Source organism: Haliotis rufescens, unplaced genomic scaffold (genome assembly GCF_023055435.1).
Source record: "Haliotis rufescens isolate VD_foot unplaced genomic scaffold, xgHalRufe1.0.p SCAF_8, whole genome shotgun sequence".
In the NCBI taxonomy this organism is placed as follows: domain Eukaryota; kingdom Metazoa; phylum Mollusca; class Gastropoda; order Lepetellida; family Haliotidae; genus Haliotis; species Haliotis rufescens.
In genome coordinates, this window is record NW_025964372.1 from 39851191 (window position 1) to 39877864 (window position 26674).

The window sequence follows — 26674 nt, forward strand, 5'->3', positions numbered from 1 at the left end:
GGTGGTGTAGTTGTTTGGCGGTGGTGGTGGTGGGGGTGGTGGTGTAGTTGTTACATCGCGGTGGTGTAGTTGTTAGATGGTGGTGGTGTTGTTGTTAGGTGGTGGTGTTGTTGTTGTTAGATGGCGCTGGTGTAGTTGTAAGGTGGTGGTGGTGCAGTTGTTCGGTGGTTGTGTAGTTGTTTGGTGGTGGGGTAGGTGTTAGGTGGTGTTGGTGTTGTAGTTGTTTGATGGCGGCGGTGTAGTTGCTTGGTGATGGTGGTTGTGTAGTTGTTAGGTGGTGGTGGTGTAGTTGTTTGGTGGTGGTGTAGATGCTAGGTTGTGGTGTGGTTGTTAGATGCTGTCGGTGTAGTTGTAAGAAGGTGGTGTAGTTGTTTGGTTGTGGTGGTGTAGTTGTTTGGGGGTGGTGGTGGTGGTGGTGTTGCTAGGAGGTGGTGGTGTAGTTGTTTGGTGGTGGTGGTGGTGTTGTTAGGAGGTGGTGGTGTAGTTGTTTGGTGGTGGTGGTGGTGTTGTTAGGAGGTGGTGGTGTAGTTGTTTGGTGGTGGTGGTGGTGGTGGTAGTGTAGTTGTTTGTTGGTGGTGTAGTTGTGTAGTTGTTAAGTGGTGGTGTAGGTGTTAGATGGTGTTGTAGTTGTTTGGTGGTGGTGGTGGTGGTGGTGTTGGTGGTGTTGTAGTTGTTTGGTGGTGATGTTGGAGTTGTTTGGTGGTGGTGGTGTAGTTGTTTGGTGGTGATGTTGGAGTTGTTTGGTGGTGGTGGTGTAGTTGTTTGGCGGTGGTGTTGCAGTTGTTTGGTGGTGGTCGTGTGGTGGTGTAGTTGTTTGGCGGAGGTGGTGGTGGTGGTGTAGTTGTTAGTTGGTAGTGTAGTTGTTGTTGTTGGTGTTGGTGTAGTTGTTTGGCGGTGGTGGTGGTGGTGGTGTTGTTGTTTGGCGGTGGTGGTGGTGTAGTTGTTAGATGCGGTGGTGTAGTTTTTTGATGGTGGTGGTGTAGTTGTTTGGTGGTGGTGTAGGTGTAGTTGTTAGGTGGTGGTGGTGTAGTTGTTTGGTGGTGGTGATGTAGTTGTTAGATGGTGGTGGTGTAGTTGTTTGGTGGTGATGTAGTTGTAAGGTGGTGGTGTTGTAGTTTTAAGGTGGTGGTGTAGTTGTTAGGTGGTGGTTGTGTAGTTGTTACGTGGTGGTGATGTTGTAGTTGTTAGATGGTGGCGGTGTAGTTGTTTAGTGGTGGTGTAGTTGTTAGGTGGTGATGATGTAGTTGTTAGGTGGTGATGGTGTTGTAGTTGTTAGATGGCTGCGGTGTAGTTGTTTGGTGGTGGTGGTGTAGTTGTTAGGTGGTCATGATGTAGTTGTTAGGTGGTGGTGGTGTAGTTGTTTGGTGGCGGTGTAGTTGTAAGGTGGTGGTGGTGTAGTTGTTAGGTGGTGGTGTAGTTGTTAGATGCTGTCGGTGTAGTTGTAAGAAGGTGGTGTAATTGTTAGGTGGTGGTGGTGTAGTTGTAGGGTGGTGGTGGTGGTGTAGTTGTAAGGTGGTGGTGGTGTAGTTGTTAAGTGGTGTTGTTGTTGTTTAATGGTGGTGGTGTAGGTGTTAGGTGTTGGTGGTGTTGTAGTTGCTAGATGAGGATGATTGTGTAGTTCACAGATGGTGGTGTAGTTGTTTGGTGATGTTGGTCCAATACAAATAAATCAGAACCAAAGATTAATACCCAAGTTTTTAAGAAGACCTTGATTTACTTTTACTTTTACATGTGTAGATGATTGTCGTGGCCTTTCCTGGACTCCAGGAACTAATGTGAAACATATTTAGGAAACGTAGTTTTCATCTGGTAGCGACGAACTTGTAAATAGTAGTGGGACTGCCGACAACCGCTACAAACAGTTTGGAAGCGTATATACATGAGTCGTCCGGCATTCATAACATGTCAGTAACGTTTAAGTCAATATATCACTGACACATCTTTTGAAAGCTTAGCGTCGTGTCAAAGTTATAGTCATATGTTTCGCGAAGCTACCTACTCAAAACACTACATTTGCATGTTCACATACTACACAACTTCTGGTATCTCAGACATCTTATCTTTGAAAATCAATAAATATCTTTTTTTCGGCACATGTTTACATTTCAAACATGGTAGGGTCATGTGGTTGCAAATTCAAATATTACACCCAACACTCTGTATGCGTTTGACTCGTCCTTGTCATGGACGTTATCCCCTTCCTTCCTTCTAAATCGATATCCAAATATTTGTAAGTGTCATACATGGAACTCTATACACAGATACACAGAGTCCATGTTATAAATAATTATGTCTTCGACATGGAGTTTGACATGGGGAGATTATACATGTGGATTCAAACATCAGTAGCGCTGTGGGGGGCAGAGCTTATCTCGTGTTACATATGTCTTATATATGTGTTGTGTCTGTTGTACATGTGTTGTACAGCTGTTGTGTCTGTTGTACATGTGCTGTACATGTGTTGTGTATGTTGTACATATGTTGTGTATGTTGTACATGTGTTGTCTCTGTTGTACATGTGTTGTACAGCTGTTGTGTCTGTTGTACATGTGCTGTACATGTGTTGTGTATGTTGTACATATGTTGTGTATGTTGTACATGTGTTGTCTCTGTTGTACATGTGTTGTACAGCTGTTGTGTCTGTTGTACATATGTTGTACATGTGTTGTGTATGTTGTACATGTGTTGTGTCTGTTGTACATGTGTTATATCTGTTCAACATGTGTGAGTGAGTGAATGAGTGAGGCATGTATACGTGATGTTTCTTTTTGTTGTGTCTGTTGGACATGTGCTATGTCTGGACATGTGTTATGCAGGTGGTGTGTCTCTTGTACAGGTGTTGAGTCTGTTGTACAGGTGTTGTACATGTGTTGTGTCTGTTGTACATATGTTGTACATCTGTTGTGTCTGTTGTACATGTGTTCTATCTGTTCTACATGTGTGAGTGAGTGAGTGAGTGAGTGAGTGAGTTTGGTTTAACGCCGCTTTTAACAGTATTCCAGTTATATCACGGCGTGTCAGCTTTATGTGGGAGGAAAGCCCAAAGTGATGCAGGTCTCAGACGTTTACCACTTCGGTGAAACCCACGAGCACGGGTATGGTGCTGACAAACCTAGAAACATAATCGGGGCTAACAGGGATTCGAACCCATAATCATAGGTTTCTGGCGTGCCCAAGGGACGCAACTCTGCACAGCGAATCGCGGCGCCTTAGACAACTGGGCTACCTGTGCCCCCTGTTCTACATGTGTTGTACAAGTGGTGTGTCTGTTGTACATGTGTTGTGTCTGTGTGTCTGCTGTACATATGTTGTACATCTGTTGTGTCTATTGTACATATGTTGTACATGTGTTGCGTCTGGTGTACATATGTTGTACATGTGTTGTGTATGTTGTATATATGTTGTACATCTGTTTTGTCTATTGTACATATGCTGTACATGTGTTGTGTCTGGTGTTCATATGTTGTACATGTGTTGTGTATGTTGTACATGTGTTGTGTCTGTTGTACATGTGTTGTGTCTGTTGTACATGTGTTGTGTCTGTTGTACATTTGTTGTACATGTGTTGTGTATGTTGTACATATGTTGTACATGTGTTGTGTCTGTGTGTCTGATGTACATATGTTGTACATGTGTTGTGTCTGGTGTAGATATGATGTACATGTGTTGTGTCTGTTGTACATGTGTTGTGTCTGTTGTACATGTGTTGTGTATGTTGTACATATGTTGTACATGTGTTGTGTCTGTTGTACATGTATTTTGTCTGATGTATATATGTTGTATATGTGTTGTGTCTGTTGTACATATGTTGTACATGTTATGTGTATGTTGTACATATGTTGTACATGTGTTGTGTCTGTTGTACATATGTTGCACATGTGTTGTGTATGCTGTACATGTGTGAGTGAGTGAGTGAGTGAGTTTGGTTTAACGCCGCTTTTAACAGTATTCCAGTTATATCACGGCGTGTCAGCTTTATGTGGGAGGAAAGCCCAAAGTGATGCAGGTCTCAGACGTTTACCACTTCGGTGAAACCCACGAGCACGGGTATGGTGCTGACAAACCTAGAAACATAATCGGGGCTAACAGGGATTCGAACCCATAATCATAGGTTTCTGGCGTGCCCAAGGGACGCAACTCTACAAAGCGAATCGCGGCGCCTTAGACAACTGGGCTACCTGTGCCCCCTGTTCTACATGTGTTGTACAAGTGGTGTGTCTGTTGTACATGTGTTGTGTCTGTGTGTATGCTGTACATATGTTGTACATCTGTTGTGTCTATTGTACATATGTTGTACATGTGTTGCGTCTGGTGTACATATGTTGTACATGTGTTGTGTATGTTGTATATATGTTGTACATCTGTTTTGTCTATTGTACATATGCTGTACATGTGTTGTGTCTGGTGTTCATATGTTGTACATGTGTTGTGTATGTTGTACATATGTTGTACATGTGTTGTGTCTGTTGTACATGTGTTGTGTCTGTTGTACATGTGTTGTGTCTGTTGTACATTTGTTGTACATGTGTTGTGTATGTTGTACATGTGTTGTGTCTGTGTGTCTGCTGTACATATGTTGTACATGTGGTGTGTCTGGTGTAGATATGTTGTACATGTGTTGTGTATGTTGTACATACATGTATGTTGTACATGTGTTGTGTCTGTTGTACATGTGTTGTGTATGTTGTTCATATGTTGTACATGTGTTGTGTCTGTTGTACATGTATTTTGTATGTATGTCTTTTTTACCTATGTTGTACATGTGTTGTGTCTATTGTACATGTGTTGTATCTGCTGTACAGGTGTTGTGTCTATTGTACATATGTTGTGTCTGTTGTACATGTGTTGAACATGTGTTGTGTATGTTGTACATGTGTTGTACAGCTGTTGTACATATGTTGTACATGTGTTGTGTATGTTGTACATGTGTTGTACAGCTGTTGTACATATGTTGTACATGTGTTGTGTGTGTTGTACATTTGTGGTACAGCTATTGTGTCTGTTATACATGTGTTGTGTCTGTTGTACATGTGTTGTACATTTGATGTGTCTGTTTTACATGTGTTGTGTCTGTTGTACATATGTTGTACATGTGTTGTGTATGTTGTACATACGTTGTACATGTGTTTTGTATGTTGGACATGTGTTTTACATGTGTTTTGTCTGTTTTGAACTTTCCCAAGCAATCATCTATCAACTTGGCAACTGCCTCAAGTGTCACACCGCCACTACCAACTGGTTCAACAGTTTGATTGATCCTGTCTAGAGTTTCAGCTTTCATTTTCCTGCTACTCCATCGCGTATGAAATAGCATTTTCTGGTGTGTGAGGGTGTGCAAACTTGACATGTTTCCTCATGACAAAGCTATGCAGGCCGGTTAAGAACTGATTAATTAAATGTACCTCTAGTGATGAATAAGATTTCTTGTCTGCGGAGCTGATACCCCTATTCCGAGTTAGATGGGTTGCGACCTTGTCGACGATATGTCACTTTTATATACAAGTCCTGCCTGAATGTAGTCCTGCATTACGTCCCGTCAAATTGGTCAGGTCTGACTTCCCCATGAGAAACAAATATCTTTTCAAATTCTGATAAAACAGTGCCCGCTTGATCTGATGATCATCCACCCGGAAAATCAACCCTTGAACTATCATGTGGTATGTCTGGTGAACGGCCACCCGTCATGATGCCGCTTGGAACAGAGTAACCAGCGCTCTGATGTGCAGGTGCACCTTAACCTGACCCTAAATGTGTATCCGGACCAACCAGTTTACTCTTTAAACCAACACAATCTCCTAATGGCGAATAGGGTGTAAATATTGGATACATTGTTTTCGTAAGTGGTGATAAATCAGTTATTAAATCGATAACACCGGCACAACCAAAATAAGTATTTTAATCAGTTTGGGACAAAACTGACCAATATTAATTAAACTTTCAGGCATATTTTTACCTGATGTTTAGTTTTAGTTTTCAGAAGCAGACAATAATTAGGAATTGGAAATATAACCGGATCCTGGTCACGGCAACAGATGTGTAATATGCGCCCAGTGACCGCAAAGCAATAGGAATTTATGGCAAAGGTCAGATGTTTGCTGCAGTGTCTTGCGTCGTGTTTTCTTCTCCCTGTGCAGTCTTCTTTGCCTACATGTTCCCTAAGCCTCTATAATTTATTTCATAAAAGAAATAAGTGGCAAATCCTTCCTTCATGTACTTGATTAAAACCTACATATGCCATATGACGTTTATAGTCAGTTAACCCTCTTGCCTTTAAGGTTTGGAGCGCTTATTACAAACCGCACGCACGACTAAACGGTCCGAATAAAGACATGTTTTGGATACATCACAGCTGATGTAGTCGCCCCATGTCTGCAAACTGACCAAAAATATACCAATTTATATAATACTATTACAACAATGTTTGATAGTATAGATTTTCATAATATAACACAATAACCATACTTGACACGCATTCTAGAATGCGTAGATAAGTACAAACAGAACTGACATTATATTTTGATATTTAGAATATATTAAGGAGCATGTGCATTCAATCATATCCAGTTCGTTAATTGCATCGTCTTCCCCTGTCATCTGATCACACTCTACACAGTACCCGTAGGCCCCGTCCTTATATCCTCGACTACAGAGACCATCAACCTCACACACACACCACACTATAACGATCAGTGCAGTTAGCACCATGAAACTCGCGTGAACATGTGAAACATTGTCCTCTGCCACATAAAACACTCTCTCTCTCCCGACCATCCATCCATTAATACATGCTCAACATCTGCCATGGTGGTCACGCACATTGTTTTGTTACAGTGACGTCCGTGATGACCGGGATGACACTGTTCACATACTCCAGTCTGTCTGTCACCAGAGACCATATAATAGATTATATGGTCTCTGCTGTCACAGCCAGTGGTCCAGCAATGTTGACATCTGTCCTCACACTTCTGTCCATAGAAACCTGCTTCACATCCATGTAGACAGTAGCCGGTGATGCTGCATCTTCTATACAGACAGTTGTCACATGTCGTGTTACAGAAGTCCTCTGTCCATCTTCCCTCACACCCAGCCAGACACCGTCCTGTATGTTTGTCACATAGAACCCTGGCGTACATCTGAAACTCTCCCCAGTGAGTCTTCCATATCCGTCTGTGTGACAACTTCCTTGGCATGGAGAGCTGCAGTTTGATCCGTGACACCCGATGGAAATTCGGAGTCTGCAAATCACAGACTGAGACACACTTAAGATATTGCCTTCCTTTCGCAGAGTTCTACCAGTTAGAAGCATGCTTGCCAAAATCAACAGTTTGAGCTGTAAGTGAGTGAGTATGATTTTACGCCGCTTTCAACAATATTCCTGTTTATATCACAGCGGGGGACACCAGAAATGGGCTTCGCACATTGTACCCATGTCGGGAATCGAACCCGGGTCTTCGGCGTGACAAACTTTGACCACTAAGCTACCCGACCGCCCTAGTGGAGCTGTGGTTAATACAAATCAACAATACAAATGACTCATCTTACTGAAGTGTCAAAATCAGGAATGACCCCCAACCCATGATCACGTGCATGAAACAGTTCGGGTATTTCGTTCTGGCAGTCATTTTTCAAATCTGATCTTTCTTCTGACGACCGATCATCACATATATATTTCATGATCCGCTACTTTTGTGGTAGAGTACATTTACAGTTATTTTATCAATCAATCTTCAAGATACCATCACCATATCCCACTTGGATCCACTTGGTAAGAAATGATAAAACAATGCCAGAATTTCTTCAGGATTGTGTCAAAACATAAAATGAACGAATAAAAAGTAATGGCAAATCTAACAACGTCAAACACCGACTTACTATTGCCATGTTCATTTAAATATTTTTACTACAAAATCATCAGTTTCAAACTGCTTTGACAAATGATACAACAAGCGACAAATTACTAAGATTATGAAACAAAACAAAACATTCTTGTTATATTTTCTCCTCATAAAGACATAATCATGGCACAAACAAAGGAAATACCTGACTTCTTCATGAAGCTTTAAAACAACTGTTAGTTACAAGCTCAGAAATATTAACACAAAAGCATCATTTCAAAAAGAAATATAGATGTGAACAGCGATGACAGGCGGCAAGGACACCCTTTCTTAATACAAATCAAGGTTGAGCCAGATGCCCATTCCCATGACCTCACCTTTCGGTTAAGCAGAAATGACAGCAATAAACGAATGTTCTTCATTATTTAAGCTCACTTAGATAGCCTTAAGGTGTAAATACGCGTGTTCTGATGAAGTAAAGTCAGTTTGTCATTGATAAACAATCAGGTTTGATTTCGGACAAAACATGAATACTTGACGAAAATCTTGAGTCACAAAGTCCAAAAGGTCTGGCTCAGTTTAAAACAAAATTATTAGTACTCCCTGTTTTTATATTACATATTAGTGGTTTCGGAAAACACATTCTTATTATAAACATTAAAGTCTGATAGTTTCACCTCGTTTTGCAACATAGCTATTCGTGTTTGAATTGGTTAACTTCTGGTTTCAGAAAATACTTTCTTACTGCACTAAAACAAAAAGTCTGAAAGTTACCTGGTTCTATCTCAGTTTAATAAACTAGTAATTGGCACTTTGAGTTTCGATATGTCACTTCCGGTTTCGGAAAACACTTTCTTACTTAAATGGAACTTTAAACGTAATTCTCATGGTTCGAGCTTAGTTCCTTACAGATTAATGCGTACTTCCGGTTTGGATTATGTCACTTCCGGTTTCGGAAAACACTTTCTTACTTAATTGGAACTTTAAACGTAATTCTCATGGTTCGAGCTTAGTTCCTTACAGATTAATGCGTACTTCCGGTTTGAATTATGTCACTTCCGGTTTCGGAAAACACTTTCTTACTTAATTGGAACTTTAAACGTAATTCTCATGGTTCGAGCTTAGTCCTTACAGATTGATGCGTACTTCCGGTTTGAAGTATGTTACTTGTGCTTTCGCTAAACAGATGCTGATTATATCAGAACTTCAAAGAGAAAAGTACTGTGGCTGTATCCCAACCTGTAACTTAGTTACTGTTTGGGATATTTACTTCCGGTATTGACATAATGACACTTTTCAACTGAAAATCCTATACTTTAGCTCAATTTATTGCAAAGCTTATATTTCTGGATTGATGTGTTTGAAAACGTGCTAGCTTCATCGCTCAAACACAGTCAGCAAGATTGAAAAGTCTGTGTCACTCTTAGTGAATAAGGTACAGAGTTCATTGTAATTCCGTCGTATGGATTCAACTGTCACGCTCTCTTTTACAAAAATATTCATACGTTTACTGAAATGGATTTCAAAAATACGTAAACTTTATTTTACACGCGATCCTCCGTCTGTAAAGGCAGGTAATGGGAGTAATGCTCATATTTTATTGACGCTTCTTTCGACACAAAAATACAGCATTCACTGACTTACATTGACGGAGGAACTCATGTAAAGTGAAACAAAGATCTGAAGCTTCATTACCGTAGCACTACTGTCATAATTAATCAGTATCTTCTGATGTTTTATGCCGTTTTTTTAAGATTTTGTTTGTTTGTTGTTTAACGTCACACTCACCAATATTCAGACAGTAGGAAGGTGGTCTGTTATCCGGACAATCCAGTGACTGATATCAGGAACATGGGTCACGATGACATGCATCAACCAACTCAGCGAACCTGACCACCCGATCCCGTTTCTCACCTCCTACGACAATCGTGGGTTGTTGAAGACCAACGCACAGTCCTTCCATGAAGAACAATCACAAAGAAGGCATGCAAACCGTCTTATGATCACTTTGGCTGAGAAGTTGGACTCAATATGGAGACCACAGCAGACTTATCTCAACGTCTTCTGATAACCTTATAGTATGGTACATAGACACAAAGAATGTCGTGTTTGGAAGTGTTTGAATGAATAGTTTGATATGAGGAGAGTTTGGCAGACAAGTACTGAGGAGTGGTAAGATGCATGGCCAAAACCTCAAATCCAATATGGCTGCCAACCGATGCCATTTGGCGACATGGGAAGTAGAGAAGGAATTTGATGCGGATTCCGCGTGCCAAATTTTATAGCTGTCAGACTTTTGGGTTCTGAGATATTTGCAGGTAAAAGTTGCTTTCAGTGAATTAATTTTGAATTATATACCCTTGGTCATTGAGCCGTGGGCCTTTGGAATGTTGTGGTATCTGCTTCATTTAGAAACGAAACATTGCAGATGATGGATATGCGACACTTGTATTATTAATAACAACCACTATATTCTTTGTATCAACGTTTCAGAGTCCCTTCATTAGATCACCCGTATTGGGTTAATATATTTACATGATTATAGACCTGTGAAGGTCCGGGGTAGAATAGGTCTTCAGCAACCCATGCTTTCCGTAAAAGGCGACTATGCTTGTAAGAGTCGAGTAACTACATCGGGTGGTCAGGCTCGAGTACTTGGACTCGAGGAAAGAGCAATATTGTAACCATCCTAAACACGATATTTCCTACAAAAAACCCATATTTTCAATCAGGGATATGCACATGTCTATAGTATTCTTAGGGGACCAACCGTGGCTAATGGCAATAAAACTTATAACATGACGGACGCTGATAAGTGGTTAACTGTCAACATGATAAATTAATAACCAAAGTTAAAATGTCATTATCATTTTGAGAGACAAATGGGTGTTCTCACCACTTAGTTTACATAACCCCGCCTCCCTCATCTCACCCACTTCCAAATAAAACCATGGCCACAGGGAATAAAAACCTAGACAGATAATCCAACAAGTGCAATCAACATCTCCACTGTATGAACTGCCATCAGCATGATCACACCGCCTTTTCAAACTCCCGCCCAGTCCCCCCAAAACAAATCCTATTAATAAATAATCATCTTACGGCATCTGACCTCCCCGTCCCTGCAAAAGCCGTAAACTCCAAAATCTACAACTGATACCACAGAGATTTTGAAACACCTGCCCTGTCGTACGTATCCTCACACGACAAAGACATGGCAAGTAAATCTACTTGGGAAATATTTGACGACCCATAGGGACGTAACTTCTTCCCAATATCGAGAATTATCAACATTGGTCCAAATTATATACCAGAACAACTTCCCAAGATAAAAAATAAAACTTAAAAATGCTGATTGGACAAAAGACTAATTGACCTTACTGACCATTCACAAATTATAAATCGAGACCCTCAAAATCATTTCCAAAAAATTACTAACGACATTAAATGCTACCAAGAAACGCCACCAAGTCCATCCCCCAAGCTAATCCCAACCCCCAACGTAATAAAGTTTCCTGGTGGACCCCAGAAATATTAAGGCTACAAGACAAAGAAAACGAGCATTGTGACCCGACCAAACCCACCAGCAGGTACTCCCACACATAAAACAACTACAAAATAGTACACACATGCTTAGGAAAATATTAACTTGGGAAAATGGACAAGTTTCACAAATATTTCATCCTGTTACATGCCACACAGGATGGAATGGAAATAGGGAATATGACAAGCTAACAGACCATGTTCCAGTATCTACCAATCGATAATCGATAATGCACATTGGACATAATCCAGGACCAGTATCTCTCAACGTGCTGGTCAGATAGAGGTAGACAAACAAATTTACCTTTATATGTATCTACATCTGTTTATCATCCACCCTTATCAAATCACACGTACAACGTATACATTCATGGCATACCAGCAACTGGTAAGCTATTATTCTTCCTCAACTTCACTCATAAACACCTTTATTATATACTTCATTGAGTTTTCTGAAGTTGAGAAAAGTTATGTTTTCATTGCAGTAAACATAACACTTGATGTTTCACTGCAGGGAACAAAACACTTTGACGGATCTAGTGTCATATATAAGTTTCCTTCCCGCAATTGTCTCCCTTTATCGTAAGTGCCCAGCCCGTACACAAACTATTGATGTTCTGTTTATGTGAGTTCCACATTGACAAGGCAAAATGATGACAGATGATCATATGTGGGGTAAATATCGTGGCTACACCTCTTGTGAAAATAGGGGCGGTCGGGTAGCCTAGTGGTTAAAGCGTTCCCTTGTCACGCCGAAGACCCGGGTTCGATTCCCGACATGGGTACATTGTGTGAAGCCCATTTCTGGTGTCCCCCGCGGTCATATTGCTGGAATATTGCTAAAACCATACTCACTCAATCTTGTTAAAATATCTTCTTTTGAGATAGATCCACTAAAATTCACAACAACTTTATCGTCAGTTTAATCAGTAAATGAGAATATCTGTAGTGATTAAAAAAGGTATAAATACGGACGACAGACAATCACAAATCATTCTGTGGCTGTCAACAGACTGTTTATTCACTCAGATCTTGTGTTGCTGTGTGGGTTGGTCTTGTACAGTGGTACCTCTGCTAAGCCAGTTGATAGCCCTCGCTCTCGCATATTAATAGAAGAAAAAGAAGAAGAAGAAAGAGAAGATTTTTATTTAAAGAGTCACGTATTGTACAGATGTACAGCATAACAATTGCTACATAGTGCGCAGAGCTATATATAATGACGGACAATATGATCCATGAGACACTGACGGCATTAAAATGCGTACAACTTTTGTGGATTAAAAGAAAACACTATAAGTGAGAAAAGTAATAACAAAAAGTAAAAAACAAACAGTTGGAAAGGACACTGGGACATTCTGGAGTATTTTAAACACAACAAAAACATTTCAAAGTAACGTGGAGCAAACTAATATAAAGGCAATCAACACACATCCATAAAATAGACAACCACACAGCTCAAATCTGTAGAAGATGCGCTGTTCGAGTGGTTTAAAGCCGTACGATGTGAAAACATTCCATTAGGTGTAATTATTATTACAGTACGTTATTATTTCTGGAGAATAAAATCCAGGGCTTCGTCGAGGATCGTCAAACATAAATACATCACACAACCACGCTTAGCAACGCACCCTTAACAATACAGGAGCAAACACACACTCTCCATGTAAAAACCACGTCGTCTGCTCCAGGATCAGGCGATATGATTTATTATAGACTCCACTTCACAAATAGCTCCTTTGCCCCAGTTACTCGATCAGAGTTGGATGATATGTCACTCAACACATGAAGTATCCTCGATAGATCTCCTGTTCAACAACATCTAGATACACGGCAAAACACCACTAATTAATCTCTTTACCGCAATCTGTGACACCGCACAAATACCTACGACATGGACCCAATTCACTCACATCTAATATTATGCAAAATCATGGAAACAATAAACACCACAACTAATCTCATACTGCAGACCTGAGCGGGTACAGGCCAAACAGAAACACCCTTGATCACATCATTTGAACTGAGTAGTCCAGGCTAACAAACACTACCTTCTAGCTATCATTATCAACCTCTCAACAGCTTTTTACAATGGTGGTCTAATCGCTACATTTGCAGAAGACGCATCTCTTTAGATCCAACACAAAACACAAAAACACTAGGCACAATGCAGGAACACACTGAGCAAGTACTGAATGATATCAGCCCATGGTTAAATCCGTGAGGCTATAAAATCAATACTGACGAAACAGGAGTCGAGCCCCATGGGATAATTACAAAACGCACGCACGAAAATACGTCCCGAATAAACACATGTCTTGGATAAGTAACGGATTATGTAGCTGCATGCCCAATGTCATACCAGCAAACTGACGGAAAGCATGTACCCATTCTGAAATACTACTAGGGGTAGTGACAACACCGTAAAGGCCGGTAAACATTGTTCGTCCCTAGGCTTCCCAAGAATAACAACCCGGTACATACCTTACAGTCACAACCCGATACGACGTTGTCTGACAGTCAAGTGAGCTCAACTGCACTCTCACCTGCGATTTTATATGCACGCAGTTATGTGCCTTATCTATGTGTACACGCTATCAGGAAATTGACAACGCCAGTTGTCAAAAGGGGATTCCCCGTGAGCGAACTTTGAGCTGGGGTTCGTTCGTAAGTGTGCCTGTGTATATGTGTACGTGTTTGTGTATGATTGCGTGCGTGCGTGCGTGACTGTATAAGTAATTTGGCGTGTGCGTGTGTGTGCGCCTGTATATTTGTGTGTGTGCGCGCCTACCTCACTTAATATTAACTTTAAACATTGTGTTGGTATATGTCTCAATTTATCTTATCCGGATCATGATGTTATGCATATGATTTATGTCTGGTGTCTCGTAGGCCATACCTGGTCGGGTGTTATATTTTATTGTTTCTGTACGTGTTTTAGTATGAAGTGTATAAAACATGTGACACTTTAATAAACAGTTGGGAAACGTGTATACATGAGTCATCCGAAATTGAAAATAATCAGTAGGGTTTAACTCAGTATATCACTAACATACGATGTGATGGGATTTTAAGCGATGTGTCAATGTTACTTGGAGATTATAAACTACAGGGCAAAAGAAAGTTTTCACTTTAAAAATAGTTGTATAAAAAGCAAAAAAGCTGGTACAGGTTTGAACCCCCGCAGAAAACATTCGCTCAAATGCAACATGACCACAACCACAACGCAGATTTTCGAACGCAGCTCTCAAAATAATGTGATTGTGGCATAAATACCGACGTTGAACAGAGCAGGCATTCAGTACGCAATAAAAACACAAAGAATATGCCCAGACTTACACAAGCGCAACGAGACAGAGCGATCGGCATGGCCAATATGGGGTCTACTCAACGTCAGATAGCCAGAACCTTCAACTGCTCCAAGACCACCATCAGCAAGTTGCTAATCCGCTACCAACAGACAGTACAGACTCAAGACCGGCCAAGATCGGGAAGACTGAGACTGACAACACCGGCCGATGGAGGCGTCATGGTATGGGGTGGCATTTGTGTCCAGATTACAACACTTATACATCAAAAGTCTCACAAATGCCTTTGTTTTTGGTGTTTGGTTAAGTGAAGTCGGTGAAAACTTTCTTTTGCCCGGTAGTTTATGTTGCTTTGCCCTCGTCTCACTGATAGCATATATCATGTGTTTGATTTTCAATAGAAAATATTTGGAGTTAGCGATGTTACATGAGTTATCCAAACAATGAACTGGCGCTTAGTCAGCACTCAAAGAATACTTCTACATGGTCAAAGAATACTTGTACAAATATCGTTTAATTTAAAACTTTTAAAATAAAAAACAATTTTGCACCATACGCAACTGGTGATGGGTATCCTGGACATCTTATCTTTGAAAATCAATAGATTTGCTTTTTTCAGCACAAACTTACATGTCAAACATAGTAGTCATGTGGTTGCAAATTCGTTTCTTACCGCTGTCTTCAGTGAACCAATTTATGTTTACTAGAAAGTACCCAGCTACAGATTACCTTTTACAATCTGTTGCAGGAATGAATGAAAATAAATAAATAACTTCGGTATACTTTCTGTTACCCCTCAGTCTATAATGACTGTCATTATTTAATTCAATACATTCAAGTCAGTGTCTAATTCTGGAACAAATATCTCAACAAGTAGTCACAGGTATGTCACATGTACAACATATACAACACATACAACACATGTACAACAGACACAACATATGTTCAACAGATACGACACATGTACAACAGACACAACACAAGTACAACACAACACCTGTACAACAGACACAACACCTGTAACACACATGTACAACATACACAACACATTTACAACCGATTCAACACATGTACAACAGACACAACATATGTTCAACATATACAACACATGTACAACAGACACAACACGTGTACAACAGACACAACACGTGTACAACACATCACCTGTACAACAGACACAACACCTGTAACACACATGTACAACATACACAACACATTTACAACCGATTCAACACATGTACAACATACACAACACATGTACAACAGACACAACACATGAACAACATATACAACACATGTACAACAGATACAACACATGTACAACAGATACAACACATTTACAACACATACAACACATGTACAACAGATACAACACATGTACGACAGACACAACACATGTACAGCAGACTCAACACATGTACAACAGACACAACACATGTACAACATACACAACACATGAACAACATATACAACACATGTACAACAGACACAATACATGTACAACATACACAACACATGTACAACAGACACAACACATGTACAACAGATACGACACATGTACAACAGACACAATACATGTACAACATACACAACACATGTACAACAGACACAACACATGAACAACATATACAACACATGTACAACAGACACAACACATGTACAACAGATACAACACATGTACAACAGATACAACACATGTACAACAGACTCAATACATGTACAACAGACACAACACATGTACAACATACACAACACATGTACAACAGACACAACACATGTACAACAGATACGACACATGTACAACAGACACAATACATGTACAACATACACAACACATGTACAACAGACACAACACATGTACAACAGATACAACACATGTACAACAGACTCAATACATGTACAACAGACACAACACATGTACAACATATACAACACATGTACAACAGACACAATACATGTACAACATACACAACACATGTACAACAGATACAACACATGAACAACATATACAACACATGTACAACAGACACAACACCTGTAACACACATGTACAACATACACAACTCATTTACAACCGATTCAACACATATACAACAGATACAACACATGTACAACAGACGCAACACGTGTACAACAGATACAACACATGTACAACAGACACAACACGTGTACAACATATACAACACATGAACAACAGATACAACACATGTACAACAGACTCAACACATGTACAGCAGACTCAACACATGTACAACAGATACAACACATGTACAACAGATACAACAGACACAACACATGTACAACAGACACAACACATGTACATCAGACTCAACACATGTACAACAGAGTCAACACATGTACAACGGATACAACACATGTACAACAGACTCAACACATGTACAGCAGACTCAACACATGTAAAACAGAGTCAACACATGTACAACAGATACAACACATGTACAACAGATACAACAGACACAACACCTGTACAACAGACACAACACATGTACAACAGATACAACACATGAACAACAGATACAACAGACACAACACCTGTACAACAGACACAACACATGTACAGCAGACTCAACACATGTACAACAGAGTCAACACATGTACAACGGATACAACACATGTACAACAGATACAACAGACACAACACCTGTACAACAGACAAAACACATGTACAACAGACTCAACACGTGTACAACAGATACAACACATGTACAACAGATACAACAGACACAACACCTGTACAACAGACACAACACCTGTACAACAGATACAACACATGTACAACGGATACAACAGACACAACACCTGTACAACAGACACAACACATGTACAGCAGACTCAACACATGTACAACAGAGTCAACACATGTACAACAGACACAACAGACACAACACCTGTACAACAGACACAACACATGTACAACAGACTCAACACGTGTACAACAGACTCAATACATGTACAACAGACTCAACACATGTTCATTAGACACAACACCTGTACAACAGACACAACACCTGTACAACAGACACAACACGTGTACAACAGACTCAATACATGTACAACAGACTCAACACATGTACAACAGACTCAACACATGTACAACAGACACAACACCTGTACAACAGACACAACACATGTACAGCAGACTCAACACATGTACAACAGAGTCAACACATGTACAACGGATACAACACATGTACAACAGATACAACAGACACAACACCTGTACAACAGACAAAACACATGTACAACAGACTCAACACGTGTACAACAGATACAACACATGTACAACAGATACAACAGACACAACACCTGTACAACAGACACAACACCTGTACAACAGATACAACACACGTACAACGGATACAACAGACACAACACCTGTACAACAGACACAACACATGTACAGCAGACTCAACACATGTACAACAGACTCAACACATGTACAACAGATACAACAGACACAACACCTGTACAACAGACACAACACATGTACAACAGACTCAACACGTGTACAACAGACTCAATACATGTACAACAGACTCAACACATGTTCATTAGACACAACACCTGTACAACAGACACAACACCTGTACAACAGACACAACACGTGTACAACAGACTCAATACATGTACAACAGACTCAACACATGTACAACAGACTCAACACATGTACATTAGACACAACACCTGTACAACAGACACAACACCTGTACAACAGACACAACACGTGTACAACAGACTCAATACATGTACAACAGACTCAACACATGTACATTAGACACAACACCTGTACAACAGACACAACACCTGTACAACAGACACAACACGTGTACAACAGACTCAATACATGTACAACAGACTCAACACATGTACAACAGACACAACACATGTACAACCGACACATACGCATGTACAACAGGCTCAACATATGTACAACAGACTCAACACATGTACAACAGACACAATACATGTACAACGGCCTCAATACATCAACACATGTACACCAGACACAGCACATGTAAAACAGACACAGCACATGTACAACAGATACAACACATGTACAACAGCCTCAAGACATGTACAACAGATACAACACATGTACAACAGACACAACACATTTACAACAGACACAATATATGTACAACAGATACAACACATGTACAACAGCCTCAAGACATGTACAACGGATACAACACATGTACAACAGACTCAACACATGTACAACAGACACAACACATGTACAACCGACACATACGCATGTACAACAGGCTCAACATATGTACAACAGACTCAACACATGTACAACAGACACAATACATGTACAACGGCCTCAATACATCAACACATGTACACCAGACACAGCACATGTAAAACAGACACAACACATGTACAACAGATACAACACATGTACAACAGCCTCAAGACATGTACAACAGATACAACACATGTACAACAACCTCAAAACATGTACAACAGATACAACACATGTACAACAGACACAACACATTTACAACAGACACAATATATGTACAACAGATACAACACATGTACAACAGCCTCAAGACATGTACAACGGATACAACACATGTACAACAGACACAACACATTTACAACAGACACAATACATGTACAACAGATACAATACATGCACAACATATGTACAACAGACACAACACATGTACAACAGATACAATATATGTACAACAGACACAACATATGTACAACAGACACAACACATGTACAACAGACACAATACATGTACAACAGCCTCAAGAAATGTACAACAGATACAACACATGTACAACAGCCTCAAAACATGTACAACAGATACAACACATGTACAACAGACACAACACATGTACAACAGCATCAAAACATGTACAACAGATACAACACATGTACAACAGACACAACACATGTACAACAGATACAACACATGTACAACAGATACAACACATGTACAGCAGATACAACACATGTACACCAGACACAGCACATGTAAAACAGACACAGCACATGTACAACAGATACAACACATGTACAACAGCCTCAAGACATGTACAACAGATACAACACATGTACAACAGCCTCAAAACATGTACAACGGATACAACACATGTACAACAGACACAACACATTTACAACAGACACAACACATGTACAACAGATACAATATATGTACAACAGACACAACATATGTACAACAGACACAACACATGTACAACAGACACAATACATGTACAACAGATACAATACATGTACAACATATGTACAACAGACACAACACATGTACAACAGATACAAAACATGTACAACAGATACAACACATGTACAACAGACTCAACACATGTACAGCAGACTCAACACATGTACAACAGAGTCAACTCATGTACAACAGATACAACACATGTACAACAGATACAACAGACACAACACCTGTACAACAGACACAACACATTTACAGCAGACTCAACACATGTACAACAGAGTCAACACATGTACAACGGATACAACACATGTACAACAGATACAACAGACACAACACATGTATAACAGACTCAACACATGTACAGCAGACTCAACACATGTACAACAGAGTCAACACATGTACAACAGACACAACACATGTACAACAGACTCAACACGTGTACAACAGCCTCAAGACATGTACAACAGATACAACACATGTACAACAGCCTCAAAACATGTACAACGGATACAACACATGTACAACAGACACAACACATTTACAACAGACACAATACATGTACAACAGATACAATACATGCACAACATATGTACAACAGACACAACACATGTACAACAGATACAATACATGTACAACAGCCTCAAGACATGTACAACAGATACAACACATGCTGAACAGCCTCAAGACATGTACAACAGATACAACACATGTACAACAGACACAACACATTTACAACAGACACAATACATGTACAACAGATACAACATATGTACAACAGCCTCAAGACATGTACAACAGATACAACACATGTACAACAGCCTCAAAACATGTACAACGGATACAACACATGTACAACAGACACAACACATTTACAACAGACACAATACATGTACAACAGATACAATACATGCACAACATATGTACAACAGACACAACACATGTACAACAGATACAAAACATGTACAACAGACACAACATATGTACAACGGATACAACACATGTACAACAGACACAACACATGTACAACAGACTCAACACATGTACAACAGATACAACACATTTACAACAGATACAACACATTCACAAGATACACGGCACATATACAACAGACAAAACACATGTAGAACAGATACAACACATGCACAACAGACACATCACATATACAACAGACACAATACATGTAGAACAGATACAATACATGCACAACATATGTACAACAGACACAACACATGTACAACAGACACAATACATGTACAACGGCCTCAATACATCAACACATGTACACCAGACACAGCACATGTACAACAGATACAACACATGTACAACAGATACAACACATGTACAACAGCCTCAAGACATGTACAACAGATACAACACATGCACAACAGCCTCAAGACATGTACAACAGATACAACACATGTACAACAGACACAACACATTTACAACAGACACAATACATGTACAACAGATACAACATATGTACAACAGCCTCAAGACATGTACAACAGATACAACACATGTACAACAGCCTCAAAACATGTACAACGGATACAACACATGTACAACAGACACAACACATTTACAACAGACACAATACATGTACAACAGATACAATACATGCACAACATATGTACAACAGACACAACACATGTACAACAGATACAATACATGTACAACAGCCTCAAGACATGTACAACAGATACAACACATGCTGAACAGCCTCAAGACATGTACAACAGATACAACACATGTACAACAGACACAACACATTTACAACAGACACAATACATGTACAACAGATACAACATATGTACAACAGCCTCAAGACATGTACAACAGATACAACACATGTACAACAGCCTCAAAACATGTACAACGGATACAACACATGTACAACAGACACAACACATTTACAACAGACACAATACATGTACAACAGATACAATACATGCACAACATATGTACAACAGACACAACACATGTACAACAGATACAAAACATGTACAACAGACACAACATATGTACAACGGATACAACACATGTACAACAGACACAACACATGTACAACAGACTCAACACATGTACAACAGATACAACACATTTACAACAGATACAACACATTCACAAGATACACGGCACATATACAACAGACAAAACACATGTAGAACAGATACAACACATGCACAACAGACACATCACATATACAACAGACACAATACATGTAGAACAGATACAATACATGCACAACATATGTACAACAGACACAACACATGTACAACAGATACAATATATGTACAACAGACACAACATATGTACAACAGACACAACACATGTACAACAGACACAATACATGTACAACAGATACAATACATGTACAACATATGTACAACAGACACAACACATGTACAACAGATACAAAACATGTACAACAGACACAACATATGTACAAAGGATACAACACATGTACAACAGACACAACACATGTACAACAGACTCAACACATGTACAACAGATACAACACATTTACAACAGATACAACACATTCACAAGATACACGGCACATATACAACAGACAAAACACATGTAGAACAGATACAACACATGCACAACAGACACATCACATATACAACAGACACATCACATATACAACAGACACATCACATATACAACAGACAAAACACATGTCATGCTACTCCATGGCTTATGAAATAGCATTTTCTGGTGTGTGAGGGTGTGCAAACTTGATATGTTTCCTCATGACAAAGCTAGGCGGAACTAATCAATTAAATGTACCTCTAGTGATGAATAGGTTTGCTAGTCTACGGAGTCGATGCCCCTATTCCGAGACAGCTGGGTCGCGGCCTTGTTGACGATATCGTAATTCTGTAGGCTTCTGTAGGCTACATTTCGTTCTACTGGGTTAAAACATTGACTCAATGCATTCTTGACTGCCTGACAGCTATTGAGTTGTCCTAAGAGATAACTCCAAAGGTTTTTTGTGCTGCACCTCTCAAACACATACACAGTTGTTGAGTTTGTTTATGCTCTCTCCAGCCATTCGATGAACCGACTTGTTCAAAATGGACTTAATGGTCTTGTACTATCAAACCTCTAAGCCTTAACCTATCCTGTTGTATTTATGGTGCACTGAAATGAAGAGAAAGCCCACCCGTCATGATGCCGCCTGGTACATAGTAACCAAACAACTGATAATCGGCGCTCTGATATGCAGGTGCACCGTAACAGGGCCCTAAATGTGTATCCCGACCAACCAGTTTACTCCTTAAACCAACGCCATCTCCTACTGGTATATAAGGTGTAAATATTGAATACATATTTTGCTAGTAACTAAATTCAAACCTAATCATTCTGTCCTACCTTCACCTGAATTTTAATTTAGTTCACAGAAAAAAAACCTATAACTTGAAATTGAAAGTAATCCCGATCCTGGTCTCGGCACCAAATCTGTACTTTATGTTGTGTTCTCTACTCCCTACGCAGTATTCTTGGCCTACATGTTCTGTAAGGCTCCTGGGTTATCAGTTCTAATTATAGGAAACAATACAAAACAAGATTGAAGTTTAATTTAAAGTTTATTTTAACAAAAACGTCAAAGTTTATTTTAACAAAAACAAACACGACACTTATTCTACACATACACACTCTGCTTCCAACATTGAAACAATACATCAACACCCTAGATGCAAAATACACAAACACTATCCACACACTACCACCCTACCTCCCTCCCCCACAAATGCAAAAAAACAACAATCATGAATTATTTCATAAAAACTGATCCAAACAAACTCATCCAAAGCCAAGCGTCACATACACCCAAAACTCCCGAAGACAGATACACCAAATGCACTGACCCCTCCCACGCTTTGACCATACGTATGAAACAATACCTTGCTTCACATTATGTAAAAATATCTGTTTTAAGTAATCATGCAATCATGTTATTTCAGCTCAGGTCAGTTTTTGATATGGCCCCTCGATCATAATGTGGCAAGTGAAACAAGAAACTTCATAGTACACCGCGATACGCATTCCTGCGAATACCCAGATATGTCACGAGACATACATTTCAACAATAATAAATTAATGAATGACCACGAGATGGCATTTGCTTGACGAATAGATAGCATGTTTTGATAATATAACACATTCTAGAGTGCGTAGATCAGTACAAACGTCACTGATAGTATATGTTGATAGTTTGAATACATTAAGGAGCATGTGTCTGTGAGCATGAAACGTTTGATAACTGTGTTATCATCGCCCTGTCTTGTACAATCCCCTGTCTTCTGACCACACGCTACACAGTCCCCACTACATCTGTGTTGACACTGACTCCCGTAGGCCCCGTCCTTACACCCACGACTACAGCGACCATCTTCCTCACACACACCATCCACACACGACCCACTACAACGAGCAGTGCAGTTGGTGCCATGAAACCCTCGTGAACAGTTGATGCATTGGCCATGGTCACAAACGTCACATCTCTCTCCCAACCATCCATCAATACAAGCTGAACATCTGCCATGGTGGTCACACACATTGTTTCTACAACGCTGACAGTTCTGGTGACAATGTTTGCCATAGTACCCTTGTACGCAGCCCTCCACACACGATCCATCATGGCCGTAACAGAGGGAAGACTTGCAGGAGGTACTGCACGGCGTGTGACAGCGCAGACCGTGCCACCCAGTCACACATCCTTCCTGACAGGCTGCAGTACTTCGGTTACAGTGCCTGTGTCCATCTCCTCCTTTGTAGCACTTCTCAGGACACGTTTTGTTGCAGTGATGGCCATGGTAACCAGGTTCACACATTTCACATACTCCAGTCTGTCTGTCACAGCCAGTGGTCCAGCAATGTTCACATCTCTCCTCACACTTCTGTCCATAGAAGCCTGCTTCACATCCATGTAGACAGTAGCCGGTATTGCTGCATCTTCCCATCAGACAGTTGTCACATGTTGTGTTACAGAAGTCCCCTGTCCATCTTCTCTCACACCCAGCCAGACACTGTCCTGTATGCTGGTGACAGACTGGCCCCTTGCAGTTAGACGGACATCGTTCATCACAGTGTAATCCAGTCCATCCTCCATCACAAGATTCAGAGCAAGCACCTGTGTGTCTGTCACAGTAGACAACGCCACCTACCCTGCTGCTGGTACATCGTCGTAGACAGGGTGTGTCACAGTGTCGTCCATAGAATCCCGGCGTACATCTGAAGCATTCCCCAGTGTGTCTGTGACATCCGTCTGTGTGACAACTTCCTTGACATGGAGAGCTGCAGTTTGATCCATGACACCCGATGGTACATGACTGACATCTAAGCCGACCATTTCCATGCCTACAACCACTTGTGTCACATATGTCGTGACTTGGGGGCACTGAAAATAAACATTTTTATTGTTTTTGTATGGTAAAGTATCAGATAAAACATAAGTGATATTTAAGAAACGATATAAAAACCTGAAATTATATTCCACAAATTATATCTCAGTTTTTACGTTTTTAAACTGTAATCAATTGTATGGTAAATTCGAAGTATTGGGTAAAAAATAAGTGATATGTTGTTTAAGAAGCGATATGAAAATCTTTAAAGTAGATTCCACAAATTATATCTCAGTTTCGTTTCTACTTTAATCAAATAACCTTTTGTAGACCCTTTGTGACATGCAGAATATAATTTCATTTCATCACTTATATACATACTTACCCAATGAGTCTGTGAACGCCAGCAGGGTCATCACCCCAACCCATAGGATCTCTCCCATCTTCAGGGTCCCAAGATGCAAGCAGTTCGTCCTGAATGATGAAAACATATATAAGGATAGGACGACTAATGCATAAGTTAAAAGTTTAGCCGTGCGGCAAGTGTTATACTTTAAGCTACACCCTTCACACTGGCATCGTCATAAACAACACCATAGCACATATGTCGTAATAAACCATGCCGACTAAGGGACCGACCATGAGTGGGTTTGGAGTGGGGACGAGATATTTTGTACAGCTGCAAAACCAGATGCTTTTCATATTAAAACTAGGAGCCTCAATGTCTTTCTAAAAGTCACCTTGCAACAACGTATTTTTGTGGCAGACAGGTTCCTTCTTTTGAAGAGTCAGAAGCAGAAAAAATATTTCATTATTTATTTATTATTTTTCGATACAATCCCAGGCTTGGCCATGGTATGATGGGTTCGTTAGTCTCAGACACCTGGGCTTATTATTCAGTGACGGCAAGCATCCTAGCCTCACGTTTCCCAGTAGTGCTAACACATTTACTAAAGCAACTGGGAAATCGGTCTGCTACAAATGATGGTCTTCAACCCATATACTTACTTCTTTATATAATTACCTTTGCATCCGATAAAAACACACATCAGTACCTACCTTTCAGAGGCATAACCTGATACGACGTAATCTGACAGTCAAGTGCGCCCAACTGTACTCCTACCTGCGATTTTATATGCACCCTCTTATATCCCTCATGTCACACGCAATCTTGGTATAGGTGTGTGTTGGAATTTGTAGGAAGTGGTTGTTCTGTTAGGACCGAGATAAGACGAGGCGATATTTATAAGACTTGGTGGTAAAGACCCCCTTGTAAATCTGTTTTAACGCGCAGGTCTTTTTTATTATTGATCTTCTTAGAAATCGTTTGTAAAGCTTATGAGTGAGATAATATATCAAGTGTGTGACTGTGATCAGTCGTGGTGGTGTTGTAATTGTTTGGTGGTGGTGTAG

General features: G+C 40.1%; 1 protein-coding gene across 1 annotated transcript; it reads right to left on the reverse strand.

Moving 5' to 3' along the window:
- Positions 1-23527: 23527 nt before the first annotated feature.
- On the reverse strand, positions 23528-26442 carry LOC124151090 (multiple epidermal growth factor-like domains protein 10). Its single transcript, XM_048389349.1, has 3 exons — positions 26321-26442; positions 25647-25735; positions 23528-25317 (listed from the first exon to the last, which is right to left on the reverse strand). Exons 2-3 carry the CDS (start codon positions 25702-25704, stop codon positions 24083-24085), a joined length of 1293 nt encoding a protein of 430 aa, XP_048245306.1. The 5' UTR covers positions 25705-25735; positions 26321-26442; the 3' UTR covers positions 23528-24082.
- Positions 26443-26674: the final 232 nt, after the last annotated feature.

What these genes read in the sequence shown, in the direction of transcription:
- LOC124151090 (XM_048389349.1), bottom strand. Translation starts at nt 25,704, where the DNA reads ATGGGAGAGATCCTATGGGTTGGGGTGATGACCCTGCTGGCGTTCACA. An exon ending in GGCGTTCACAGACTCATTGG is followed by an intron (nt 25,318 to 25,646) that starts GTAAGTATGTAT and finishes GTTTATTTTCAG; the next exon opens with TGCCCCCAAGTCACGACATA.